The sequence below is a fragment of the Gigantopelta aegis genome, chromosome 7 (genome assembly GCF_016097555.1).
Source record: "Gigantopelta aegis isolate Gae_Host chromosome 7, Gae_host_genome, whole genome shotgun sequence".
NCBI classification, from domain to species: Eukaryota; Metazoa; Mollusca; class Gastropoda; order Neomphalida; family Peltospiridae; genus Gigantopelta; species Gigantopelta aegis.
Genome location: NC_054705.1, coordinates 42,077,552 through 42,095,297, shown reverse-complemented (window position 1 = coordinate 42,095,297; position 17,746 = coordinate 42,077,552). Strand labels below are relative to the sequence as shown.

Sequence of the window (17,746 nt, the reverse complement as noted above, 5' to 3'; positions counted from 1 at the left end):
ACTGTAGCGATGTTAAATATTGCTCATTGTATGGTTGTATATTTTGTTTAAGCGATTTGCTATTATCTGTAGATAATAACTGAGGTCAGGTCAGGTCATAGGGTTTTACGTGCACATTCAGAACAAGCTGTTGTAGCGCACGCCTGTCGTGGGCACAAGAGCCGGCCTTGGCCGGCTCCTCCGTCCATGACAAGAAAGGTGGGGGGGGGGGGGGGGGGGGGGCAGGAGGGACCACCTGCGCTGGCAGGTGCAAGGGAATGAATGAATGAATGAATGTTTAACGACACCCCAGCACGAAAAATACATCGGCTATTGGGTGTCAAACTATGGTAATGCAAATAAATAAAGTGATGATCAACATCAATATAAAAATTCAAGGTTTAAACAAAAACAGTGTAAAGAACTGTGCCAAAAATACAAATACAAATATCACAGAATTTTACGGACACCGAATTTTACTCTAAACTTCATTTTGTGCTGTATTGGTCATTCTCAAAGAGAATGTTACACCCCTGCACCACGGCGAGGTTACAGCACGCGCAGGGGAGGTGCAAGGGAGCACCAGCAGCCCGACTGAATCGGTAGCAGGCGGGAGAGGTGGTGGTGGTGCTATGGAATTTGAATGGAGCTGTTAATGCCAAAGAGAAAAGGTGCGCATTTTGTTGAGGAAATTTGGCGCAATTTTGAACGGTCGGTCGAAAGGTAAATGTGTGAGCTAGTATAGGTTTTAAATACTAGCTCACACATTTACCTTTCGACCGACCGTTCAAAATTGCGCCAAATTTTTAATGCGTTTTAATATGGTGTTTTAAGACTGTTTATGTATATAGTTGTGAATGTATTTTAATAATGCAATTTTTGTTTATAGGGTTTGACTGATTATATACCACTATTCTCCGGAATAAAGAACCCTATAAAATCATCTTCACCGAGTCCAGTTGTCTGTTCGGGGGAAGTAACATGCTTTGTTTAACAGAGCCTAAGATACCTTTGTAAATTAGGCCCCAGGGCCCTGTTCCACGAAGCGATCTTAGCCCTAAGATCATCTCAAGTGCATATGTTAGCTGTGCAGTTAGGGTGATCTTAGGGCTAAGATCGCTTCGTGGAACGGGGTCCAGGGCCGTATCTATGCACAATGCAGTTGGCATGGTTGATTCCATGAATCTCTATCTAGTGTCTGGTCTATAGGACAGCCACTCACGATTAGATCCTTTACTGGAGAGATCATCCTTATTGCACCGCCACTCTCCGACTAGTTTAATAAGCACAGGACAGAGCTAATCGGAACAAGTACAGCTGTGAGTACACGCACGCGTGATTCATTGTCATAACAGTGATGATATTTGGTGTTCGCAAAAGGCGAGTCTATCCTGCCTCACCGCGGGCACCCGCCACATGTACTGCCACCACAGCTGTCAAATATTGATGCTGAAACGCAAAGATCAAATCACCCGCTCTCAAATCGCATTTTCAGTATGGATTGTGGTCGAATCGTCAACAACAAACAACTGGTCTTTAGACACGATCTCAAACATCCAGAATCAATCAGTTTAGTCATTAAAAAAAACAAAAACAAAACTTTGTCCTCAATTACTTGAATAGGTAATATCCCGATTTGTTTAATATACAACTTCCATTGAAGTGGTTGCATGTAACCCCCCCCCCCCCCCCCCAAAAAAAAAAAAAAAAAAAAAAAAAAACAATCCCTGGATCTGCGTCTGTGATCAATAAACCGACACAACACTTTTAATAAATGTTTATTGATACAAAATATATAAAACCAAATTACCAGTTGAATAATTATTTACACCAAAAGCATGACATATCGATTTTAATGAAGATATCACATTAGCATGCACGCACACACCCACACCGATATACTATTTGGTATACGTTAGTGATATAGTTCACAAATATGTGACATACAGATATGCATGTACAGGTAAGTTTTTAGAAGAATAGTACCTTACTATAACCTACATAAGAACTGGGTTCACCAACCATCCACAAAGCCCACTTTGATCATTATTATTTAATATTATTAGTGCTGTCCGGTGTATCGGCGCACCTAAGCATTCAAAGACCATTTTTTATGTGAATACTGTGAAATACTTAATAAAATGTCTCTCGCCAATGAAGCAGTGCATAATCTGAGATACACTACAAATTGTTTTACGTCTATAGTAAATAAACATTTTAAAATTGTCCACAAATGTATCCAAAACGATTTGCATGTCCGGTGATTCGGCGCAGTAGATGTGGATCGGTGACCTGCTATTTATAAACCGCCCATGACCTCACTTTGTAGCCCATAAACGCTACACTATTGTCCCAGAATTATTTTAGTACGTTTTTGTTGTCTTGTTAAAAAAATATTACTATGAAAATAAACGATCACACATGACCCATCTCGTGATCGGTTTCGGAATCGAGTAGCACAGTACTGCAGATGCATACATGTTCGGAAAACACCGAGTTATCCCTTAAATAGTCTTCTTCATACATGTAGCATCTTTTACTTTAAATTTAAATTTAATTTAAAAATAGTAATAACTAGCCCCGGTATCCCCTACCCAGTTTCAGAACTATTTGATCAAACCTCAAGAATAAAATAGACTTTGAAAATTCCAATTAAATTTAAAAAAAAAATTAACAAAAAACACCAAACATTTCCAAAAAGTTCGTTTTATATTTACATGAAGATATCCACTACTCTTCTCGATTCTTTGTGTACTGCCACCTCACTTACTTTAATAATAATAATAATAATAATAATAATAAGCAATAGAGAATTACAATACAGACACACATAAATATATACATACATACATACATACGTACGTACACATATATATAGAGAGGACATAATAAACGAGTTACCAGTTATTATCAAATTTATGTATCGAGTGAAATAAGTTTCAGTTGTCACGAGCTTTAGCGATTGAAAAATGAAAATTATTTCACGAGTTATTTCATGTGTATTTTCTTCAAAATATCTAAATATGATTGCCAGAATAATCCGGCTTGTTGCACAAAAGTAGTGCGAGTTGGGGGGGGGGGGGGGGGGGTAGTAGGCGTGGCTTAAATTTTTTTGGTTCATCGAGATAGGAACAAAATAAAGTAAGCACCTTAGGACCAATCAGATTGCCGTAAAGTGTATAGACGCAAAGAAAATTTAATTATATAAGAATTGTTTCTCATTTTTTAGGAATTTATCGATGTATAAAAGTCACAAATGGTATAAAATCACGTAGCGTAGCGAAGCGATTTTATACTACATTTGTGACTTTTATACATCGATAAATTCCTAAAAAATGAGAAACAATTCTTATAATTACAAACAGTACAAGAAGTGTATCTTAAAACACTCAAAAATAATTTCTTTCGTTCTTACCGTCAACCATGTTCTGTAAATAAGCGTAGGAATACATGTATACATACTATTGGAAATTGTCCGCTAAAAATAAAAATAAGTATTGAATCAACAAAAACAGTGTATATATCTTTATTATAACTTCTTTTTAAAAAATGAAACAATTTCATGTGTAGATTTGTCTTGTGTTTTTCTCTCGCAAAGTGACCTTGATATTAACTTTTGTTTACGTGTAGTGACTGTTGGTGTTGTGCGATTATTTCGATCTTGGTCTTCCGTAATGACGTATTTTTATGAGGTTTATGGAAGGATAACGCTTGGTTTTTTAGTGACGTCAGCCAATCAGAATACAGTAAATCGTATAAATTCGGAAAGTTTGTAATTATATAAATTTAACACCAAAAAACAGACAGCCGTAAACGTAAACTCTTTAAACTACATGACGTCATTGTGTCTTTGCCAAATCACGATGACGTCATATTTAGTACCGAAAAGGCCATTGGTTTGTAAGCGTCAAATCATCCAATAGTATTGTTCGTTAAACCAATGCATGAAATTATGAATTTTATTTTCCCCGTTATGAGTGCCTGCTGGGGTAATAATTACAAATAATCATTCCCCTAATTAAGATTATAGGAAGACATTCAAAATATTACCATATTAAGCTTTAATATTTAATCCTTTTGTAACACTATTTGAAAACCCCCCAAAAAACCCATGCCAATGAGAGCTAAAAATTACTTACGTGATGGTGGTCATTTTGGAAACGATCCCTTACGCAAACAAATTCTTGAATCTAGGGGTAACCCATACTCATACCAATTGTCGAAGTCTATGCCTCTATAACAGGGCCTGGACCTGGGCAAGAAATAGCAATGAGGGAAATGCAGTCCATTCGTTTAGGTCTATCAGTTAAAGGGGCGCAATACTTGCCCCGGGCGCTGGCAACCCACGCTACGCCACTGCGTAATTGTGTTATATTTTAATTCCATAATTCACTAAAATATATCTCACATCGAGATTCTGATTTTCCACACACTGTCCCAAACTTCCCCCTCCCTCAGTCTTGTTTGTAGCAGGACATATTTGTTTTCTTAGCAGGGCATATTTCGTTTGATCTGCTACTTTTAAAAAATAACAGCAGGACGTATTTTACTTCCTATTTCAAGCTCTGCTGGACTACGTTTAAATTTACAAGCTAAGGGGAGCTAATTTACTACTCTCCTTGAACTAGAATCAGGGTATGATGGAGAGAAGAGGGATCGCTTCCTTAAATGGTGAGGTCTGCTACTTCACGAATGAGTCCAATAGTTTAAGGCAGCCATTAATTATTACAGGTACGGCAGTAACGCAACTACATACGTTTAATCATTTAAACAGTGGCGTACGAAGGTGCCAAAAAGGGGGGGGGGGCGGCACACTTTTATATTTACACACTTTTACACTATTATAAAGCAAAATACCTACCCCCCCCCCCCCCCCCACACTTCCTACGCGAGTGTCATTATTTATTCTGGCATCTTCTAATGGACTCTTTCTGTTGACAGGCTGAAGGTCATTATTTATTCTGATATCTTCTAATGGACTCTTTCTGTTGACAGGCTGAAGGTCATTATTTATTCTGGCATCTTCTAATGGACTCTTTCTGATGACAGGCTGAAGGTTTAGTGCCCTGAAAAGAAATGACGAAATCATATTAAACAAGTAGGCCTAGAAAGAATTGACTAGAAGGTTTCAATTTATTTTGGTGGTTAAGTCCTATTAAGGTTGAAGAACAATCTCTGAGGGCGGTCTGTCCAGGACCGTGGATTAATGGTTGGTGAGAAAGAAGCTAAATTTGATCATCATCACCTGTCCAGTTAGCTATGAACTAATTTAGGGTTACAGTAGTCACTTGGATATGAACCCAGAATCTATCACCCTTAAGGCTGGTGTGATTGTGAGAGACAGCGACAGAGACAGAGAGACAAAGGGGATGGAGTCCATTAGAAAGGGGATGGAGTCCACTGAAAAAGGGGTGGAGTCCAGTGGAATGGGTGGAGTCCACTGATATGGGAGTGTAGTCCAATGATATGGGGTGGAATGGGGTGGGGTGGGGGTGGAGTCCAATGATATGGGGTGGACTCCACTGATATGGGTGTGTACATCAGTGGAATGGGGGTGTAGTCCAATGATATTGGGTGGAGTCCTGTGGAATGGGGTGGGGTGGGGGTGGAGTCCACTGATATGGGGGCGTAGTCCAGTGGAATGGGGTGGGGTGGAGTCCACTGATATGGGGGTGTAGTCCAGTGGAATGGGGTGGGGTGGAATCCAATGATATGTGGGTGTAGTCCTGTGGAATGGGGTGGGGTGGAGTCCAGTGGAATGGGGTCCACTGATATGTGGGTGTAGTCCTGTGGTATGGAGTGGAGTCCAATGGTATGGGGTGGAGTCCACTGATATGAGAGTGTAGTCCTGTGGAATGGTGTGGGGTGGAGTTCACTGATATGGGGTGGAGTCCAATGGAATGGGGTGGGGTGGAGTCCAATGATATGGGAGTGTAATCCTGTGGAATGGGGTGGGGGTGGAGTCCAATGATATGGGAGTGTAGTCCTGTGGAATGGGGTGAGGGTGGAGTCCACTGATATGGGGTGGAGTCCACTGATATGGGAGTGTAGTCCTGTGGAATGGGGTGGGGGTGCATTCCACCGATATGGGAGTGTATTCCTGTGGAATGGGGTGGGGGTGGAGTCCACTGATATGGGGTGTAGTCCTGTGGAATGGGGTGGGGTGGAGTCCACTGATATGGGGTTTAGTCCTGTGGAATGGGGTGAGGGTGCAGTCCACTGATATGTCACAAACTAACTTCAGTAGATAGCCTTGGAAATACTCACAATATACATGTCACAAATTAACTTCAGTAGAAATACTCACAGTATACGTGTCACAAATTAACTTCAGTAGAAATACTCGCAGTATACGTGTCACAAGTTAACTTCAGTAGAAATACTCGCAGTATACGTGTCACAAGTTAACTTCAGTAGAAATACTCACAGTATACGTGTCACAAGTTAACTTTGGTAGAAATACAGTATACTTGTCACACGTTAACTTCAGTAGAAATACTCACAGTATGTGTCACAAGTTAATTTCAGTAGAAATACTCACAGTATACGTGTCACAAATTAACTTCAGTAGAAATACAGTATACATGTCACAAATTAACTTCAGTAGAAATACTCACAGTATGCGTGTCACAAAGTAACTTCAGTAGAAATACTCACAGTATACGTGTCACAAGTTAACTTCAGTAGAAATACTCACAGTATACGTGTCACAAATTAACTTCAGTAGATCTTTTTCTGCTTCATTTTGAATTTCTTCTGTGTGAATCTAAATGAGAAATTTTTTATTAACCGTGACTAACCAATGTGATGTAAAGAAGTAATGTAAAATACATATTATAATACAGTCTGTGTCAAACCGTGACTAACCAATGTGATGTAAAGAAGTAATTTAAAATACATATTATGATACAGTCTGTGTCAAACCGTGACTAACCAATGTGATGTAAAGACGTAATTTAAAATACATATTATGATACAGTCTGTGTCAAACCGTGACTAACCAATGTGATGTAAAGACGTAATTTAAAAGACATATTATGATACAGTCTGTGTCAAACCGTGACTAACCAATGTGATGTAAAGACGTAATTTAAAAGACATATTATAATACAGTCTGTGTCAAACCGTGACTAACCAATGTGACGTAAAGACGTAATTTAAAATACATATTATAATACAGTCTGTGTCAAACCGTGACTAACCAATGTGACGTAAAGAAGTAATTTAAAATACATATTATAATACAGTCTGTGTCAAACCGTGACTAACCAATGTGACGTAAAGAAGTAATTTAAAATACATATTATAATACAGTCTGTGTCAAACCGTGAAAAAGTTTGTTTTGTTTACCACCACCATCAGAGCACACTGATTTATTAATCATCAGCTATTGGATGGCAGGCACTTGGTAATTACGACAGACTTAGAGAGTCGACACTTTTCCATTAGTAGCAAGGGATCTTTTATAGTCACCATCCCACATACAGGATAGCACATACCACAGCAGTGTTCATTCTAGGACGCGTCATTGCCACTATTTTTTTTATGAATGGCCCAAAAACAATTATGCCAATGCGCCTGATGGCGCACATAAATTTGCCCAATATGCGCAACGTGTTTACTAAACCTCGGAGAGGCTGCCATATACACCTGGCCGTGAAATCAGAATAACCGTATCGGAACATCAGTAAAATTAGGCCGCGCTCGATGCACGATTCCCTCAGTCTCAGAAATGAGGAATTGCAAACGAACACGGTGGAACTAGACTCCATTACAGTCCTGCCAGTTCTCTTAAAATAGGAGGTGTGAGCAGAATCGTCACATGATGTCTCAAAGGTGGCTACCTCAACTATTAATAATACTAATACTTACTCCATTTAAAGTAACCCAAGGTACGTATTGATGAGGAGGTTGTAAAGCTTGAGTCTGAAGCGCCATCTGGTGTTCCCATTCATTTCCCTGTGTTCCGTTGGCGCACAATAAAACTTTGTTCAGTGGAATATTGGGATACATCTTCGCACACTGAAGAGTAAGAAAATAAACCACGATATAATATTACCGTAAATCAGGACGTGTTAGCGAGCATAAAATATTAGCGCAGGGAACATTTTGTTCAGTATCGCATCGAGATTTGCTACGCAAGTTTCAGAGATTGCTACACAATTTTAAAACATCAAACAGTAGTTGCTTATCAATTTTCTATAGACTATAAATATCGCTAATCAAGATTTAGAAAACAAAATGTTCCCTGTAGCAAATATAGTGATGCCATACAAAACGCTAATATTTTTTTAAAGATAAATTTTAAAAAGATAAATACTTTCGTAAAATTATTTTGTTGGTGATTAATTGAACACACAACATTGGTTGCATGCCACTGATAAAACTGTATGTTTAACAAACAACAATAGGTAATTAGCATGCACATTAATGCAATTTTTGCCAAATTTAAGTTGTCTGTAAGCTGCATAACATAAAAATAAATCTCTTTTTTTTTTCAGCGGAGCCTCATTTTGTTTTATGTAATATGCTGATCGCGTTACAGTTCTATGTCACTAATATATCATTTATGTTGATTTCACCCAATTTTAAAATCACTAATATTTTAAAATATTCAAATGTCCCTTTTATTCCTCGTTTAATTTGTTTTTCATTGGGACGCCCTTTTGATAAGTTGGTCTATGTGCTCATTTCCTATTTGACCCCCCCCCCCCTCCCCCTTAAATATTTCATGGATTTGCCCATGTAATACAGTATATTTGCAGGGTTTCTAGATTATGGTAGCCCCATTCCCATGGCTAGTGATATTCAATGTCGGGCTAGTAAATAACCACTATTGCCATGCCAGACAGGGCTTCTAGATTATGGTAGCCCCACTCCCATGGCTAGTGATATTCAGTGTTGGGCTAGTAAATAACCACTATTGCCATGCCAGACAGGGCTTCTAGATTATGGTAGTCCCACTCCCATGGCTAGTAATATTCAATGTCGGGCTAGTAAATAACCACTATTGCCATGCCAGACAGGGTTTCTAGATTATGGTAGTCCCACTCCCATGGCTAGTGATATTCAATGTCGGGCTAGTAAATAACCATTATTGCCATGCCCGATGGCTAGTGAAAAAACAAGTCAAATGTTGCTGTTACGTCAATTTTGTAAATATGAATATCCTGCCCCCACCCCAACCACCAATGTTACTGTTTTTAAGCTCTAGGTGACATATCTGATTATTACTATTATTTAGTAAATTTGTATTAACTTAAAGTAAAATAGGGCTAGTGAATTTTTAATTGTGGCTAGTAAATTCTTTAAATTACTGATCCGATGGCTAGTGGATTTTATAAAAATTCTAGAAGCCCTGATTTGCCAGTTATCTCGAACCTGCTTGGCAGCATGTAGGGGCAGTTTGATACTCTTCTCCATGCAGTGAATAAATCCAAACACTTTCGGTATGTTGTTCACCAGACGAATAGCACAGGTCTGAAAATTACAACAAATATTCAGAATTATTCAGAAAACAAGTATTGAATTTTTTTTTTTTTTTTTTTTTTTTTTACAAAAGTGTTTCATTCAACTTTAAGGCCTCCAGCCCACACTACATCTATTTTATTTTAAATGCTATACATTTATATATAAGCATGGTATACATTCAAGTTTCAATACAGTATTATATAAACAAATATGTGTAGTACCATTACATGTTGTTCACCAGACGAATAGCACAGGTCTGAAAATTACAACAAATATTCAGAAAATAAAAATCTTTAATAAATAAACCCAAACACTTTCGGTATGTTGTTCACCAAATGAATAGCACAGGTCTGAAAATTACGAAAAATATTCAGCATTATTCAGAAAACAAAATAAATAATAACCCGAACACTTTAGGTATTTCATACATTCAAGGGCCATAATTCTGTGAAAAAATTAGTAAATCACCATGAAATTCAAACTTAATCTTTAACAGTCAGGGCTAGCTCTGGCACTTGCTAAAACAATTGGCAAATTTTATTTTAATTTGCCGAAAAAATTCACTGTAATAATTGATATTCTGTTAAAAAATAACAAAGTTTCTGCAATTTTAAAAATTTTAATAGATAATTTCGCAAAATGTTCTTCTCACCCAGAGCTATCCCTGACATTACATGATAAAGTAATACACAAAATGTCAGCTCAATCTCTTAAGACATTGTGAAAAAACAGTCGTGATGAAACCTATAGTCCCCTCTCAGTGGCGGATCTAGAAAATCCATTTAGGGGGGCCACAATGACATGAGGCGAAATGCCAAGGGAACTTTTGGGAAGGTTTGGAGGGGGATCGTAAAAAAAATGAAAATTAATATATAATAAAATATATAAATGTCACAAATTTAGGGCGGGGCCTGGGCCCCAGCCCCCCCCCCCCCCAGATCCACCTCTGCCTCTGGTTGGACCAATTAGAGAACTGATAAGAATTATTAAAATACAAACCTCTATGACATTACCCACACACTCCTGTTTCCCGTGCTGACATTCAAACTTCCAGTGATTGCCTTCTTTTGTTTCCTGAAACATTAATATGTACAGTAGGGTGCTGTTCTAAGGGGCATAGGCTGGAAGGGTTCAGACGAAACACCCCCCCCCCGCTGAAGCAAATGATCCGCTTTTAGAACTAAAACATACAGGTTTATACATATGGAGTTTCTGGTGGTGCAAAAACAAAATAGAAAAAGGGTTCACTTGGTTGATATTCGAAATCCCCCCTCCCCCCCAGGTCCAGATCACACTATGCCCCTGGTTTTAAGTAGAGCTCGAGATTAGTGGTAGCCCAGGGTTTTCTGACTTCACATACAACTAAAATTAATCCATTTTCAAGAAAATCCTGGTGATGCCCATGGTGTTAAATTCAATTTTTGTTATAATATTAAACATAAATTGCATGTCACTGGAAAGAATAATGTTTCCCCATTTGTAATGTACAATGTAAAGTATATTGGACATTGTAATATATGTTGTACAATGTAATACGTATGGCACAGTGTATGTTGTACAACAAATGTATGATATACAAGGTATTAAAGCCGCACACCCTAGTTCCATCCAGCGAAAATAAATTATAATTTGGTTAATCTACAAACCTGTAACACACTTAGATCACGTTTTTATCAAATGGAGTGAAAAAGCAGGTTTTATATCGATAAATACCATGGGAATCCCCATGTCCCAATTGCTTGAAATAATTATGAAAGTTAGTATTCTGATGTCACGGTAGATGTCGCTCGAAGCACAACAATTTCTACGTCACGATAAATTTCACAGAGTGCGCACAGACTTGGGGTGCGTTCTTTTCACCTCTCCTGGACATGTTCCAACTGTTCTGTCTTGGTTGTATCCCCTCTCCAGATATCGTAAGACTTAGCAAAATTATTGGTTTTAAGGGTTTGTAACGTTTTGTATTGAGACACTTACTTGTCTGAACTTTATTGTTACTGAAAATGTTCACGAACTGTGAAGAAAAATCGCACAAATGAACAACAACAAATCGGATGTTGATTGCGCGAACCGTGCACGAGAAAACAAACCGAACCAAAATGATAACGGTCACGTGGTATACCAACGTCTGTGACACTGAAATGGAAATATCCTGTCTAAAAATAGATTAGACCTTGTCTGCTCAACGGTTTTTTCTCAAACATGCGTGCGTTTTTAAGAAATAAGAAAAATGCATTTTGTGGTATTACAAAAACCAGGATTACCAAAAAACACTTCAGGTTAATGGAAATGTATATTCTAAATAATAAACGGTAAGTAAAGTGCAATTTTATTTGTGAAAAAATGGGTTTAATAGTGAAAAACAACGCCGTAATGGTTAACAACTAGCCGTAACTAGGGTGTGTCCCTTTAATGTATGATTATACAATGGAATGTATGTTGTATAATGGAATATATGTTGTATAATGGAATGTATGACTATACAATGGAATGTATGTTGTATAATGGAATGTATGACTATATAATGGAATGTATGTTGTAGTACATTGTACAATGTAAAATATTTGCTTTCATGCCCCTCTTTTGAAGAAAACGTTTGCCTTGGTTCCCCTCCAACTTGCCTTGGTGCCCTAATGTTTGTTATCAAACTGGAGAAAACATTTCCCGTGCCCTCCCAATTTTTTTTTTAATTCGACCCCTTCACCTGATTATTTTATCAGTCTGGGCTTCTTGAATTTTTATAAAATCCACTAGCCATGGGATCAGTGATTAAAAAAAATTACTAGCCACAATTAAAAATTCACTAGCCCTACTTTAAGATAAAATAATTTTACTAATTAATAGTAATAATTGGATATGTCACCGAGAGAGAGAGAGAGAGAGAGAGAGAGAGAGAGAGAGAGAGAGAGAGAGAGAGAGAGAGAGAGAGAGAGAGAGAGAGAGAGAGAGAGAGAGCTTAAAAACACTAACATTGGGAGGCGGTGGTGGAGGAAGGATATTCATATTTACAAAATAGACTTAACTGCAGATTTGACAAAAATTTTCCAATAGCCGTCAGGCATGGCAAACGTAATTATTTGCTAGTCCAACATTGAATATCACTAGCCATGGGAGTGGGGGATATCATAATGGACTATTGGATCACCACCCAGATCCCCATTCCTTACCCATCCGATGCCGTATAGCCATAAATAAAATGTGTTGAGTGCGTTGTTAAATAAAACAGTTCCTTCCTTCCATTCCTTACCCTTGCATTGCCGTACGGAACAAGTGACAGATTCATGATGTGGCCGATTTGTTGGAAAACTCGGTAGAGCATTGTCGTCATGAAGTGTTTACAATCGGGACACAGGGACTCGTAATACAGAGTGAAGTTGACTGGTGGCGCCATCTGTACGGGAGTATTCCATTCCTTACACTGTTGGAAAACCTGCAAACAGAAAACAATTAATTAACAGGCATGAATCAAATGAGTAAATGAGAGAGATGGATGATTTAGTGTCTAACATATTATGGTTATTTTGACACTCGATTGAGATTGAGAGAGAGAGAGAGAGAGAGAGAGAGAGAGAGAGAGAGAGAGAGAGAGAGAGAGAGAGAGAGAGAGAAAGCGAGGGAGAGGGAGAGAGAGCGAGAGAGATTGAGAGAGAGAGAGAGAGATTGAGAGAGAGAGAGAGAGAGAGAGAGAGAGAGTGAGAGTGAGAGTGAGAGAGAGAGAGAGAGAGAGAGAGAGAGAGAGAGGGAGAGGGAGAGAGCGAGAGAGGGGGAGTAATGGGGTGGGTGTAAGTCCAAGTGTTATGTGGCGTTACAAGGGGTGGGGTGTGTGTATTGAACAGTGTTACGTAAAACAATTTTGTCTTCTCTTAAACATGCCATGCCATCAATATATAGTGTAGGTTTTTAGAGGTAAATGTAAACCCAAAACAATTATAAATCAAGCTGAAATGCTAGAATACATTTTAAAATGGCGCAAGTGAAAACACGCTGGGTTTTTTCCCATCAATACAGCAATACGTCACTTTAATGACATCATCGTAGTACACATGGGTATAAATAAACATTGCCACGTTGCATTGTCTGTGTGTTGGGGGGGGGGGGTTACCTCCGAGCGTTACATAATATTTTGGGGGGTGTATGGTCTAGCATTACAAGAGGGTGGGTGGGTGTCTAATTTTGCCAAATATAGTGTTATGTAATATTTGAACGGCCCCCAACATAATAACCATGAACAGTTTTTAACACTAAGCAATGTTTTGCTACATGTAATGTACCGGTATAAAGAAATGTGAGACCATTTACGTCAAACTTCACTTAGTAAATATCAAACAAAAACATTTGAAGGGTGTTTGTAATATTAATGATATTCTTAATCAGTTAATGTGCTATATAACACCTTGTAGTACAAGTCATAACCAAATACAAACGGTATGCGGTCAAAACGGCCCCATGATTAAACGGCCCTGAACATGTAAGTCAGAACGGCCAAAGAAAAAAGTCAAAACGGCCAAAGAAAAAAGTTAAAAGGGCCAAAGAAAATGGTCAGAACGGCCAATAGGTACTATCACGTTAAATTAATTCCCATTAGTAATAATTAGTAATCAATATAGCCTATATCACAGGCAGTTCAAAAATATGTATAAAAACAACCAAAACAACGGAATCACTGGTAACAATTTATTAGCCTACACAACGCAATATACTATTGCAATTAAGACCACCAATTAACATTTTATTTAACAACACTGATAGACCGACCCGGCCGTGCCCCCTGGACGAGTTCCATGTGGCGCTACTCGTCGGGGTATCGTGCGTGCCCGCCCTGTAATTCATTATTTTAATAATTCAATCACAGAAAGGGAAGGGGGGGGGGGGACCACCTAGGCTTTCCGGGTGAGTGCGTATCGTCTGAACGAGTTCCTAGTGGCGCTGCTCACCCGGGGGCCACAACGGGCCTGTCCCCCAATTTACTAATATAATTAAGACCACGAATTGACCTTGTATTTGAAAAGACCGATAGACCGATCTTTGATACCGTCGGCAGGTAACAGCAATTAGCCTTTTAACTTCTATAGTGAGTATCGAGTTTGTATAAAATCTGCTTTACAAACATTTCATGATACCATTCGTGTTTTTATTAGGTAATCGGTTAGGTATTTGGAGTGTTTTGTTAATTGTCAAATCAACAGGAGTAACTTTTTCTCTCTGCACTGGGTAAAAAAAAGATTGCCGTGAGTTAATCTTGAAAGAGAGCTCTTCCTTAAATATCAATAAAATACGGGTTTAATGCAACCATAGTTTGTAATAAATAGTTTTCATCGTAAATGTATTTGTTAGCGTTCCCTCTCATTTTTGGGGTTTGGGCTTTGAGGTGGGGTTGGGGTGGGATGCCCTTTGCTTGGTTCAATCTCTTGTATAATGGCTCGGGTGATGTGTTTGAAATGGTTATAATAATAACTATTCATGTTTCTCCAAAACTTACCTGTACTTAAAATCTAGATATTAACACAGATGTACTAGTACACTAACCACATATGTAGATTTTAAACTCTTTGTTTATTCAAACATAAATAAGATGCAGATAATATCCGTGTAGTGAGACCGTACTATAAAAACTGTCTTTGCACAGTTATCTTTCTCGACACTTTGTGTAGATGAAATACATTTTTGAAGTATTATATCTAAGGCCGTCTTGACCTTTTTCAAGGGCCATTATGACTTTTTCACTTTGGCCGTTTTGACTTTTGTTAAGGGCCGTTTTGACTTTTTCACTTTGGCCGTTTTGACTTTTTTAGGGCCGTTTTGACCAATTATTGTTAAGGCTGTTTAGTACTGGGGCCGTTATGACTATGATTCATACAAACCGGCCTCGGTGGCGTCGTGGTTAGGCCATTGGTCTACAGGCTGGTAGGTACTGGGTTCGGATCCCAGTTGAGGCATGTGATTTTTAATCCAAATACCGACTCCAAACCCTGAGTGAGTGATCCGTAAGGCTCAATGGGTAGGTGTAAACCACTTGCACTGACCAGTGATCCATAACTGGTTCAACAAAGGCCATGGTTTGTGCTATCCTACCTGTTTGAAGCACAAATAAAAGATCCCTTGTTGCCTGTTGTAAAACAGTAGCCTATGTGGTGACAGTGGGTTTCCTATAAAAAACAGTGTCAGAATGACCATATGTTTGACGTCCAATAGCCGATGATAAAATAAAAAATCAATGTGCTCTAGTGGCGTCATTAAATAAAACAAACTTTACTTTAAAGCCGCACACCCTAGTTCCATCCAGCGAAAATAAATTATAATTTGGTTAATCTACAAACCTGTAACACACTTAGATCATGTTTTTATCAAATGGAGTAAAAAAGCAGGTTTTATATCGATAAATACCATGGGAATCCCCATGTCCCAATTGCTTGAAATAATTTTGAAAGTTAGTATTCTGATGTCACTGGTAGATGTCGCTCGAAGCACAACAATGCCTACGTCATGACAAATTTCACAGTGCGCACAGACTTGGGGTGCATTCTTTTCACCTCTCCTGGACATGTTCCAACTGTTCTGTCCTGGTTGTATCCCCTCTCCAGATATCGTAAGACTTAGCAAAATTATTAGTTTTTGAGACACTTACTTGTCTGAACTTTATTGTTACTGAAAATGTTCACGAACTGTGAAGAAAAATCTCACAAATGAACAACAACAAATCGGATGTTGATTGCGCGAACCGTGCACAAGAAAACAAACCGAACCAAAATTATAACGGTCACGTGGTATACCAACATCTGTGACGTTTACACAGGAAGATTCCCTCTTAAAAAAGATTGTTTTTTTCTCGATAGCACGTCTTGTGAAAAAATGCAAAAAATGCATTTCATGGTTTTACAAACATCAGGATTACCAAAAAGCACTTAAGGTGTATTCTAAATAATAAAATGTAAGTAAAGTGCAATTTTATTTGTGAAAAATGGGGTTTAATAGCGAAAAACAACGCTGTAATGGTTAACAAATAACTGTAACTAGGGTGTGTCCCTTTAACCAAATACACATTTATTTTTGACCAGTAATCATGACCAAGCATGTTGTTAACAAGTATTGCCTTGGAAAAGAATCACTATTCAAGACATCATGGTATAAATGAAAACAATATGTATATTTTTAAATTTAAAATCCCCATTCCAGTAATAACGTCCCTATATCATCAAGATTAACGTTGACTGCAAGTGCTTGCACTTCGACTTGGAGTCAACGTTAATCTTGATAAACTACAAGGCCCCCCCCCCCCCCCCCCCATCCCAACAACAACCAAACAAAACTAATTTTTAAAAATAAATTAAAACCCTCCATGAACAGAAATATATTACAATCTCGATTGGTTACTAAAATTACTTAAGATCAGTTACTAAACTTGAATTGCACTGGAAATTGAAAAAGAGTGAAAGATAAACTTTTTGACAGAATTTTACGGTCTTACGTGACACGACTTTGCGATTTCCTTGCTGGAACACCACAACCTAGGAGGAAAGTTGCAACGTGCGTAAGTAGTCGCTACTACAACACACAAAACCAAACAAAACTTCATCACATCCATAACGAAATGTTCCTTCTACAAGTTGATTGACGAATATGCACGGTCACTATAATTATCAAACACACCGCTGTGTAATCATGTGACTGCAATGTTAATCATGTGACAATTCTAGTCACATGATAACAATTTTTGTTCTTTTATTGTTTTCTGCCATTTGTCTTGGCGATTCTCTGCACGGTCGGTTACGATAACAACAGCACAATAGGCTTTAATTAGTTGTGACAGACAGGGGATGAATGGGGTGTAAGGTTAGATAGCATCTAACATAGTTTAGGGATTTAATACAGAAGTGCATACGGGGAGTTACCCCAAGCATGGAATGGTAGTCATAGATATTAAACCTTGCAGCATTCTAAAAGTGTCACGTTCTGAATCTTATTGTTTATCGTTACAAGGACTTAGAACCTGTACGCCCAGGTCAACCTAACACGACATGGTGTCAGAATCCGGAGGTTTTTATAACAAACAAAGGTGAACTTTGGAGTATTTCCAGAAATAGGAAATCGCGGCCTCGTCTTGTCAGTTCAATTAGCAAAATTAGTTTGACATCAGAACGTTCCGCGCAAAAGATTCGCCGAATCAAGGGAAACAACCGCATTTGTAACTATCGTAACAGGACAGACAGAGTTATACCCCTTGAATTATTTGTCGGTTTTTCGTCTACTGTTAAATCAGTGAACATTAAAAACAAAAATGGCAGAAAAAAATGAGAAC

At 38.2% G+C, this 17,746-nt stretch overlaps 1 protein-coding gene across 1 annotated transcript; it reads right to left on the bottom strand.

Annotated features, from left to right (window-relative positions):
* Positions 1–4,938: 4,938 nt before the first annotated feature.
* On the bottom strand, positions 4,939–17,098 carry LOC121377160 (gamma-interferon-inducible lysosomal thiol reductase-like). The gene is made up of 7 exons (XM_041505065.1): positions 16,916–17,098; positions 12,698–12,880; positions 10,450–10,524; positions 9,361–9,459; positions 7,852–8,001; positions 6,677–6,745; positions 4,939–5,045 (listed from the first exon to the last, which is right to left on the bottom strand). Exons 1-7 carry the CDS (start codon positions 17,030–17,032, stop codon positions 4,986–4,988), a joined length of 753 nt encoding a protein of 250 aa, XP_041360999.1. The 5' UTR covers positions 17,033–17,098; the 3' UTR covers positions 4,939–4,985.
* Between the last annotated feature and the right edge of the window lie 648 nt (positions 17,099–17,746).